Source organism: Filicampus tigris, chromosome 5 (assembly GCF_054856515.1).
Source record: "Filicampus tigris isolate MCC_2025a chromosome 5, RoL_Ftig_1.0, whole genome shotgun sequence".
NCBI classification, from domain to species: domain Eukaryota; kingdom Metazoa; phylum Chordata; class Actinopteri; order Syngnathiformes; family Syngnathidae; genus Filicampus; species Filicampus tigris.
The window spans coordinates 29,222,501-29,234,737 of NC_141221.1; the positions used below are offsets into that span (position 1 = coordinate 29,222,501).

General features: G+C 44.0%; 1 protein-coding gene across 1 annotated transcript in view; it reads left to right on the forward strand.

The window, feature by feature from the left end:
* The window catches only part of ptar1 (protein prenyltransferase alpha subunit repeat containing 1), a 59,687-nt gene extending 53,614 nt beyond the window's left edge, over nt 1–6,073 (forward strand). The window contains exon 7 of the mRNA XM_086030700.1: nt 5,378–6,073. Within this exon, the coding sequence (XP_085886826.1) occupies nt 5,378–5,732 (355 nt within the window). The 3' untranslated portion in view covers nt 5,733–6,073. The remainder of the gene's footprint in view (nt 1–5,377) is intronic.
* Nucleotides 6,074–12,237: the final 6,164 nt, after the last annotated feature.

Sequence of the window (12,237 nt, forward strand, 5' to 3'; positions counted from 1 at the left end):
AGGAGGAGACGATACCATCCCGTCCTCCCGTCTGTTATCATGGGGAATGTTAGATCGCTCCCCAACAAGATGGACGAGCTAGCGGCGCTTACCCGGCACGAGAGGGACTTCCGGGAGGCTAGCCTGATGCTATTCACGGAGTCGTGGCTAACAACGCTAACGCCGAACGCGGTCGTAGAATTGGACGGCTTCCAAATCATACGCGCGGACAGGACGCTGGAGAGTGGAAAGAGGAAAGGAGGAGGGCTGGCTGTGTTTGTGAACGATAGATGGTGTAATCCTGGGCACATCACGATTAAGGAGCAGCTTTGCAGCAGGGATATTGAGCTGCTAGCTGTTGGCATGAGGCCATTCTACATCCCGCAAGAGTTTAGTCACGTGATCGCGGTGACTGTCTACGTCCCACCAGCTGCCAGCAGCGACACAGCCTGTGATGTCTTGACTGCAGCAGTGAGCAGGCTACAAACACAGCACCCAAATGCCCTGGTACTCATCTCTGGTGACTTCAATCATGCCTCCCCTTCCTCCTCTCTGCCTTCATTCACACAGTATGTCACCTGCCACACCAGAGACAATAAAACACTGGACCTTTTCTATGCCAACACCAAGGAGGCATACACATCACTGCCCCTCCCCCCGCTGGGCAAAGCTGATCACAACCTGGTGGCTCTCCAGTCTGTGTACAAACCTCTGGTCCGCAGGCAGCCAGCTGTGACCCGCACGGTTCAGAGATGGTCTGGAGAGGCCGAGGAGGCCTTAAAGGACTGCTTCAGCACAACTGTGTGGGAAGTTTTCAGCGATGCTCACGGGGAAGACATTAGTAGTCTAACGGACACTGTTACAGACTATATAAATTTCTGCATGGAGAACACCATACCCACCAGGACAGTAAGGTGTTTCTCCAACAACAAACCCTGGATCACACCAGACATAAAAGCTCTCCTGAAGGAGAAGAGGAGGGCTTTTGCGTCAGGCAACATAGAGGAGCGGAGGACTGTGCAGCGCCAGCTGAGGAGGAGGATCAGAGAGGGGAAAAGGTCCTACAGGAAGAGGATGGAGGAGCAGCTGCTGCAGAATAACGCCAGGGGAGTCTGGAGGGGCCTGAAGACCATCTCAGGCCACGGACAACCCAAGACCCGGACTGGGGGGGACCTGCTGGGGGCAAATGAGCTAAATCTCTTTTTCAATAGGTTCGATCAGATGCCTGCCTCCACTCCGTCTCTCCTGCTGCAGTCTCCACCTACTCCTCCTGCTGGGCGTGTCACCCCCTCCCCTCTTTTCTCCACAGTCTCCAGCTCCCAGCTACACCAGATAGCCACCACTCCTTCCTGTCCAGCCTTGGCCTTCACAACATCTCAGGTGAGGAACCAGCTGAAGAAGATGAAGGCGAGGAAGGCAGCGGGTCCAGATGGCATCAGCCCCCAGCTCCTCAAATCCTGCGCAGACCAGCTGTGTGGAATTGTCCAGCACATGTTCAACCTGAGCCTGAAGCTGGGCAGGGTCCCCCAGCTATGGAAAACATCCTGCCTGGTCCCGGTGCCAAAGACCCCCCACCCGAAGGAGCTCAACAGCTTCAGACCGGTGGCGCTGACGTCTCACCTGATGAAGACCCTGGAGAGACTGGTCCTTGTCCACCTGCGCCCCCTGGTGAGCTCCTCAATGGACCCACTCCAGTTCGCATACCAGCCTGGCATCAGTGTGGATGATGCCATCATCTACCTCCTCCACACTTCACTCTCCCACCTGGAGAAGGCGGGGAGCACTGTGAGGATCATGTTCTTTGATTTCTCCAGTGCTTTCAACACCATCCAGCCCACCCTACTGGGAGACAAGCTGGAGCGGGCGGGGGTGGCGCACCACCTCACCACATGGATCCAGGACTACCTCACAAACCGGCCACAGTATGTGAGGACACAGGACTGTGTGTCTGACGTGCTCCTCTGCAGCACGGGGGCCCCACAGGGAACTGTCTTGGCTCCCTTCCTGTTCACCCTCTACACCTCGGACTTCAACTACAACACCCCTACCTGTCACCTGCAGAAGTTCTCTGACGACTCTGCGATTGTCGGCCTCATCACAGGCGGAGATGATCGGGAGTACAGAGAACTTACTCAGGGTTTTGTGGACTGGTGCCAGCAGAACCGCCTCCTGATCAATGCGGGGAAATCCAAAGAAATGGTGGTGGATTTCGGTAGGCGCCAGCACTCTTCACCTGCACCAGTGAACATCCGGGGAACAGATGTTGAGAGAGTCTCAACTTACAAGTACCTGGGTGTTCATCTGAACAATAAACTGGACTGGTGCGACAACACAGACGCCCTCTATAGGAAGAGTCAGAGCAGACTCTTCCTCCTCAGGAGACTGAGGTCTTTTGGGGTTCAGGGGACACTCCTCAGGAACTTTTATGACTCGGTGGTTGCATCGGTCATCTTCCAGGGAGTGGTCACCTGGGCAGGCGGCGTCTCGGCCCGGGACAAGAAGCGGCTGGACAAACTGGTCAAGAGGGCCGGCTCTGTCCTGGGTTGCTCCCTGGACTCTGTGGACTCGGTGGGGGACAGGAGGATGTTGGCCAAGCTGTCATCAATGCTGGGCAACCCGGACCACCCCCTCCAGGGCACCCTAACAGCACTCCACAGCACCTTCAGTGACAGACTGTTACACCCTCGCTGTGCAAAGGAGAGATTCCGCCGTTCCTTCTTGCCTGCTGCTGTCAGACTCTTTAACAAGAACATTGTGTAGTCTCTACAAACTGGCGGTCATTAGTGCAATTGTGCAGTCCTGCACCTGAGCTCGTATCGTGCAATACCCAATATTCCCCACTACTGTAATACCGTGCAATACTCAACATTCCCCACTACTGTTAGTCTAGTTTTATTTTTATCCAATGCTGTTCCTTACATTTCACTACAGCACTGCAGCACTGTCACTTAGAGTATTTTTTCCTCTGTACTATGTACAGGCCGAAATGAGTGTTCCTCATATTTTTTATGTAGATGTAGGTTGGTGTGTATACACATGTGTATATACTCATGTTACTGCGTATATCTACATAGGTTTGATTCTAAATGTTTGCCGTCAATGTTATACATTAATGGCCACATTATGCCGCCGCCCCTGTGTGACCTATATCTTTGCTACTGTAACAATGAAAATTTCCCCACTGTGGGATCAATAAAGGCATTCTTATTCTTATTCTTATTCTTCTTAAAGGCGTCGCTAGAATGCGGGCTAAGTTTGAGATCAGATTCATAAATAATGGCTACAAAATCACCTTTCTTTTGAGGGCGCGACATATGAACTAATGAAGTTTGGAGGCGAGGCCTCATTTAGCTGTATAAAATGATCAGGTTTTAACCAAGTCTCGCAAAGACCAATCATGTTAAGATTATGGTCTTTTATGAGGTCATTAACTAGAGGGCTTTTGAAGAGAGTGATCTCATAGTAAATGGACTGAGTTTCAATAAAATAGGTTTATCTGAATAATTTGCCCATGACAGGATTCCTAATCATAACATTAATAAGATTGCGTTGCCTTGGTCCTGTATTTTACCTCGAACAACTATAAGCGCGGCGGGAGGGTACAACTGTAGGAACCTGGTAGTTATTTGTCGGCTCTCGAGTGCTATTATTATCGTATAACACTACCTCAGTAGAAACTATATCGGTATGTGATGCAGCAGTACGTGGTGTGTATGACTCAAAAACAATGTTGTCAGAGTCTGACATAGCGCTAGTTAACTCTAGCCTTAAAGACTCCATACTCGTTCTTACAGGCTCGCTAATCGCCTGTCACCCGACCTGCTCTGATGTGAACTGTCATGGAAGGCTCAAACAGTAATCTATAATTCTAGAAAGTGATGGCGCCTTCCCAGTTGGGGTGAAGGCCGTCCACCTTAAGCAGGTCTGGTCGGCCCCAGAAAGAAGGCCAATTATCTACAAACTGCAGTCCCTGCTCACTACAAAAGCTAGCCAGCTATCGGTTTAAGCGAGAATAATCTGATAAACCTCTCATCATTGCCTCTCGCAGGCAAGGGGCCGGAGACAATTACTCGATGCCGACTCATCTTTCTGGCGAGATCCTTGCTCTGTTCTTCTTTTTGATCCCTAATTGCCTCATCCTGGTATCATTGGAGCCATCGTGTATCACTATGTCCGAGTAGCTAGTGTTGTTTGTCATGTGCTGGTGTCGTCCTCTTCCGAGGCAGCTCCCCAAGGTTAACTTAATGTCGGGTGCTCTGGCCCCAGGAATACACATTACTGTGGCGGGATTTTTAAGCTTAATGTAATGGAGTCACCTATTACTAAAGTGCGGGAGCCAGTAGACCGAGGTGGAATGGGACTAGCTAACGGGCTGAATCTGTTATGTCTGAACAGGCTCGCCGCGATTAGCAGGCTGCTTAGGGCTAATGCTAACCGCACTAGCAGGTTGGCTACAACCCGTACTAACAGTTGTGTCCGCCACATCTACGGTGTCCACATTATTCTGCTCTAGCTGACGGACACGTCCCTCTAGCAGGAGAGCATTTCAATGAGACGAGTGCAAGTGGTGCATGAAGCCATTGTTGCGTTTAGTCACCCGGCGGATAAAGGCAGATGAGTAGCTGAAGAGCAGCCGAAGATGCTGTTGTTGTTGTTGTGAAGTTGTTGTGTGGCCGAGACTGGTGGAAATCGGTGATCCGCTGCTTCCAAAAATTTTCAAAATAGTCTCAAACAGAAAAATCGTAGGATGCGGGGGCAAGAGACTTGCTCGTTCATCGTTTGTCTCTCCGGCGAATCAGCAGCGCTCCTCCTCTGCAGCTCTTCAACAGCTGGTGGATAAGTAACCACCATGTTAACACAACATATTCACACATAACACAAAATATATTTCAAGCATTTGTTACCAATCCTTCTTATAAATACATTGAAAAATAGATGAACAAACTATTTACTGCCTTCTGATTTCAAAACTAGTGATCCATCAATTAGTTTTGTATTAGGCGATCATATATTTACACGGGTTAACAGTTGTAACGGCCCTCCGTGTGAAATCAGAACTATGATGCGGCCCGTGACAAAAATGAGTTTGACAACCCTGACCTAAGGTATTTTATGTCTTTTGTTAGGTGTTGCTGTTTAGGACTTGCGAGTGCTGAGATGTCCGTGTTCATAAACGCAACCCTCGGTGCAACTCAAATCGATTATTCAATTATTCGATTAATCGATTAATTTTATTAATGGGTGCATATTTTAAGCAGTTTGAATCGATTTCAAATCGACGTTCTCTTAATCGTTACATCCCTACCATTTATTTAATTTTGTAACTGTAAGGTTATTAAATGTACATGATTTATTCAACTTGTTTGATTGTGAATATGTATATTCCCTTGTACTCCAGGCGGCATGTCTTCTATTTGTGGCACCAGTGGAGGTGGGAACACCAGCTCTACATCTTCAACTATAATGGAGGCACTGTCCTCCATAACTATGGTGACACAGCCCAACTGAAGCAAGGTGCTCAAGGGTGTGGTGATTGGGGAACAGTTGCTATGGAGGTAGATGGCATATCCTTACCTGATCCTCATGACAGCAAGCGTGTTAAGAGGGGTATCCGTCTGTCAAACCTCCCCAGCCTGTCCTCAGAGTGCACATTTCTGAGTGCTACGCTGGACAGACAATGTAACCCTGAGCAGAGACACTTTGGCCTGGCATACAAAAAGTGGTTAGATTCTGTAATTGGTAAAGAGCTTTGAAAAAATGAATCGGCGGACACTTTTTCAATAGTACCAATCAATTTTGCTTTGACTCAGTTGTATTAGTTTGATGCAGTACTGTTAGGAACCAAGCATAGTGCAACAAAGTTTCTGTCAGATTGCTGTTCCTTTTCTCTTGTTTTCACAATCACAAAAGAGGATGGGGTTCATTGGGTTTTTTTTGTGCAATCATTCCATATCTTATTCATTTGAAGCATCTCCCGGTGTCTCTTGTCTACTCCGTCTTAGTCCTAGCCGTTCCTTTCTCCTACTTGATTTTATTTCAGGGCTGTTCGTGTATTATGTAAAACATGCTTAACTAAACCTATAGTAACATCTGATTGACGTTTTGCTTCATTCTCTTTGACATTTGTGTCAATTTGCACGGTGGGCTGCACCTTTCAAATGTGCAAAATCGCTCTCATCCCGGTAGTATGTTTGTGTCAGTGACTATGCAAGATGCAACGTTTACACACCTGTTCATACAAGTCCTCCCCTTACTTTGTACCCTTCAGCGACTCCATGCTCAGAAGCTCCTCGATTATCTCAAAACTTCCAGTACTTTTTTCTGTTATTTGTGGTCATAAATATTAACTAAACCAAAAAAATAAGTTCATCTATTATCTTTTATATTATCTATTATCTTTTCACTCAGGCCCCGATTCGATTTTAAATTCCCGATTTTCGATTCAATTCGATTTTTTTTTTTTTTTTAAATCGTTACCATGCTTGTCTCTGTGCGCTACTGTGGCGCTGCAGCCATCCACAAACGCAATCCTTAATGATGTTTGGTGCAAGCGCATAATTTGGTAGACACATTCAAAATGTCCGTCTGGAATGGAGAATAATTTAAAGACCCTAACCTTAACCCCCACATTTTTTAGCTAAATTAATATATTCTAATGACCTAGGTATGTTATGTCATTTGTTAGTTGTTGCAGTATAGGGCTTGTGACTGCTGAGATGTCCAAGTTCGATCTGGTTCGATTAATCAATTGGATCGATATATATTTTTAATTTGATTTGATTTTTTTAATAATCATTGCAGCCCTAAATTTAAACCAAATGAGCCAGAGGATGGAGTAAAGATAAAGGTATAATATATTATTCCAATTAATAAAGAATAAATGCAAACAATAAATTAATATTTCAAACTAGTGTGAATCAAAATTCTTTGCAGTGAACCACACAAGGAACAAAGTTAAACAACAATTTTGCTGCTCTTTCTTTGCAGTTGTTTTTCAAAGCAAGGCTTGCCGCATGCCACGCAATGAGTTTGAACCCACCTTGAAAGCTTTTTTATTTTATTTTTTTCCCCAATAAAGATGAAATGAGTGGAGGACGTGAACGAGAACAAAGAGAATAATTGGGATCAAATTCATGATTTGACCCCATGATTACCCGACACGTAATGGTCGCATTTTGGCCACAAGCTTTTGCTATTTTTAGCCATATGAAACTGAATGTGGTCATGGGTAAGTATTGTTCTAAAACTCCGCATATACAGTATATATTGGAACTACAGCAACGCCACGCACATTCCAGCATGACTCGATTTGGTGGGGGAAGACGTACCTCACACTGTCCGCGCCGGGCAGAGGTGGACTGCGCGGCCAGCGGCCGACCGAAAAGTCCTCCCCTTCACAATCAACCACGGGCATGCTATAAAGTGTTCAGGCTTCATCATCACTACAATTTACTCATAAAGTGTGTTTATTTGACGGGCGGCGGACAAATTTCGCTCTCTTCCAGACCCGGAAATGTATATTAAGCGTGTGATGGCCTGCGCCCTGTGTGGGTGAATGATGTAATTGCGAGACAAGACCCATTTCTTGCGTGCAGAAAGACAGTGGGTGTGACTTGCCAGGCACTGCACTCGACAAAGGTCCACCAATCTTCAATGTGCTATCTACTGGGGAAATGCAGGCATTGCAGGTACAAGATGAAATGTTTGAATGATTTCAATTTTTTTTTTTAGCTGGACAAGTTTGGCAGGCCCATTTAAAAAGGCCATGTATGTACTGTCTAGTTAGCAGGTGGCAGGTGTCAACTGTGTCTTCACAAAACTGAATGAATTAAAAAAATCATCCCAAATTGTGGGGGAGTATTATACATAGGTTTAAAGGGGAAAAAAACATTTGTCACATTGCAAGGTGTAATTTCTTGTCAATATCAATCGGCCTCACAACCGCAGACCATGTGTAACCATACCAGCCCATGACCTCCACATCCAGCATGTTCACCTCCAAGATCATCTGAGACCAGCCACCCTTTCAGCTGGTGCAAAATCAGTTTGCGTAACCAAACATTTCTGCACAAACATTCAGAACCTGGCTCAGGGAAGCTCGTCTGCCTGATCGTCGTCCTCATCAGGGTCTCGACCTGACTGCAGTGCGTCAATGTAACCGTAACCTTCGGTGGCATCTGGCACGTTGGGGAGGTGTTTTCTTCATGGATGAATCCCTTGCTCATGGTGGAGGTGGGGCATGGACAGGCGTAATTAATGGGCAATAAATACAGGTACATTTTATTGATGGCATTTTGAATGCACAAAGATATCATGACAAGATCCTGAGTACCATTGTTGTAATCCACGACTATCGCCTCATGCTGCAGCATGATGTGTGCAAGGATCTGTCCACAATTCCTGGAAGGATTATCTAGCCGGGGTTATCATTGGCTCAGGTATTCAGTATTTTGACGAATATCGACATCGGCCTTTGTTAAAAATCTGCTGGCCGATAATAAATCAGTTTAAAACTGTGTTAACTTCAAGGAACTGTTGATTTAAAATTTCAGATTAAAGATTCTATTGACCCTGGGAACACCCTGCATTTTTTGTTTTTGTTTGAAATCAAAAAGATGAGTGGAATTTTTACGTTTTTGTCATTTGGAAAGTTTGGAGCACTTTATTTACTGTAGAAAACATATGGATCTATTGTTTAAGTTTTCATTTAACTTTTGAAGACATTCTGCTGACCCTGGGAGCTCCCTCAACTTTGTTAGAATTTTACAACAAAGGAGTATATTGGTAAACAATTTTGAAGAAATAAACATTATGCAAATCTGAAAAATTGTTCCATAAACATGCTTAAAGACGTTTCAGCAAAGTTAAGAGTTTATTTTTTTTCAAATTTTGATGCCAACACTTTCCTTTTTGCTGAAAACTAATATATGCTCCAAATCGGCCTCCTTGACTACTAATAATTTGTATCGGCCCTGAAAGAGCCGTATCTAATGTGCAGCAACTTCGCGCCGCCATTGAAGTGGAGTGGACCAACATTCCACAGGCCACAATCAACAACCTGATCAACTCTTTTAACTATGTGAGACAAATGGTGGTCACAGCAGATAGTGACTGATTTTCTGACCCCCCCCCCCCAAGACCCACACGATAAAGCAAAACTGTACATTTCATAGTGGCCTTTTATTGTGGCCAGCGTCAAGGCCCTGATACACCAAAAAGACGCTGGCCAACATGACAGACGCTTACCCCCTGTGGCGTCCGGCTGGCTGTCTGCACGTCACGCTGGAGGAATACACCGCAACGCCAGACAGCGACGCTGACCATTAAAGTACCTTATGCGCATGCATAAGATGTAATACCCTTCCTACCATCGGCGGCAGTAGTCACCATTTCTCATGGTTAGAAAAATCCAACCAGAAAGCTGTTGGCCGAGGATTATAAAAACGTAAACGATGCATTCAGCTATATTCTTCGCTCACGAAGTTAATCATCACGTTCTTGACACGGTATTGTACAATACTTACATTGTCAAACCTCGCTCTTGTACTTGTAAGAATATTAAGGTAACGGAGGCGTGCTCACTGTTTTTCCGCATTTGTCACTTCCCGTTGGTGCTCCGCGCGCTGATTTGCTAGCTAACAGCCAATCAAAGTGACTAAATGTCACGACTGGCGACGCCGATTCAACATACGTAACATGCAGCAGACGCTTAGAGACGGGTTACGACACTACGACGGTGGTCACTACACCAATCAGACTGCGCTTAAAGACGACACGACGCTTAACGACCGCCAACGTCGGTTTGGTGTATCAGGGCCTTAAGGCACCCCTGTGCCATAATCATGTTGTTTTATCAGCATCTTGATATGCCACACCTGTGAGGTGGGATGTAATATCTTGAAAAGGGAGAAATACTCACTAACACATTTCGACAGGTTTGTGAACAATATTCCATTTTGTGTATGTAGAAAAAAGGAGCAAAAACAAGTGTTGCATCTATATTGTTTTTCAGAGTATAAATATGACCGTTGTCTACTAGAATTAGTCAAGTTACTATAAATGACATTCAAATTGCTTTAGTTATCCATGTATCTGCGATGCAATAAAAAAATCCACATGATTTTTACGGCTCCCCAAAATATCATTTTCACTCCTCATTATGAGTCATGAAATTGTCGGGAGTGGATTTGTCCCGAAAGTTGTGAGGCCGTGTAACAAATATGGGATGCCATCCAGGGGTGAACACGGGGTGGACCCCTCCTTTTCCGCAACGGCCCTTTTAACTGCCAGCAACATTCCAGGGCCCAATAGACCAATGGTATGTCCTGGGCAATACAACCACAGATAACAAGGATTTGTTATCTTTGCCAGAAGAGCGCAAGAATGCAAGAACCAGCATAAAGATGCCGATGCACCTGTGTCTCAGGCGTATCCGCCCGGGAGATCAAACGCAAACTGGAATATACAGCCAACAACTGAACATTACTAGGGAAAGTGCAACCCCTAGTGGCGAGTGTGAAGATGGACTTGCCATCGCCTGCAGTTGGAAATTAATTAAAACTGTTTTAACGTGCGTTCAATGTGTTCACTTTTATTTGCCTCCACAGGTTGCATGTGAAATGAAAACAACATCCAACACAGACTGAAGGACTAATTTTGCATTTTGTTGTGTTCGATGCGACTACTTGTGCTGATGCAGTTACAAAAAAAAGAAAAAAATGTATGGGTTCCATCAACCGTGAACAAAACCAACCTGCACTTCAGGTGCACGTCCCTGCAATGGCTTCGAGTGATAAAATAAAAAAAACAAGTATTTCAACATTTCTGGTGATTTGTGTAAATTTATGTAGCTTCAAAACTACAAATTCTTCGTTCAGGCAACGCCCAGACGTGCGGTGGGGCGGGGGTGGCAAGCAGCCAACTTCATAAACATGCGCAGCCTCTATGAAAGGCCGTGCAAAACTCCCTCGCCGTCTCTTGAAAAACTTCCGCTCTTAACACTTCACCCTTAAAACTCCTCACGCTTGAAAACCTCTCTCGAAAGACGTTTTGGTAATACTTTATAACAAGTACACACGAATAAGCATTAGCTAAGCATTAGTAAATCTGAATTAATTTATAAAGCATGTTTCTGATATGAATAATCATTTGTATCTAGTTAGTAAACACAACTATAAATGTTTTCATCATTATTATTAAGTATATTTGCTAAGAATGAGTAAATACTGAACTCGTCATCTAAAAAGCATGCTTTCGACATGAACAATCATTAATATGTAGTTAATAAACAGTTACATATGGTTTACTCATCAATAAGATCATCCATAACGTGCTTAATGATTGCATTTTCATACTTTATTATTGACAGATTCAACATTTCTTGATGTATTGCATCATCCACCAATCAGTCATTTATTGTTATTGGTTTGTAAGGTAATTTAGAAACGTACGAAAATGATTAACTATTTAGATATACACGCATGCACTCACATAACTATTCAGAGATGTACTGAACTCACACATTTCTTTTCCAATAAATGTCTTATTAACACAGGAATTCATTAATTTGGGTGGTTGCAAAGCACTTACCAATTATTATTTTGTGTGAGCGCATCAAAGTGAGCCTTATCGCTGTCTTCTAAAATATTTATAAATGAGATGTAACGGCTGACAAAGCCTCAAGACTGACACGAAGGTATTTTAATAGACAAAGGAAAGACAACACAAAGGGATACAGAACATAATAAAAATAATATTTATTTTATTTATTTATGTTTAGTGGGTAAACAAGGTGGCTACATAAAAACTTGCCAACACCAACAGTGGAACACAAATAACATAAATAAAATCTTTTATGAAAAAACTATATAAACTTTCAATATAAAAATATTTCAGGCATAATTTAACATTGAGAAAACTCAACATTTGCGACAGACACAAATATTGTATACATACACACACACATGCAACAACTATACTCATCATAAAAATGATACAAATAAAATCTTAATGAAATAAAAAATATGCAATTTTAATCAATTCTGTCAAAATTCAACAATTAATTTCTTTTTCCTATCTTCCAAACATTTGGCGGTATCAGTGTTAATCTAGCATCATTTTGTTTTTAGGGGAAGAAGCTTTATGGAAACCTTATAAGCTTTAACTCTGTCTACTATTTCTGGATATCCCTGAATTAAAGTGGCACATTGTTCAGCAAACACACTGAGTTTCACACGACTGTTGTGGTTTTGGAGGAGT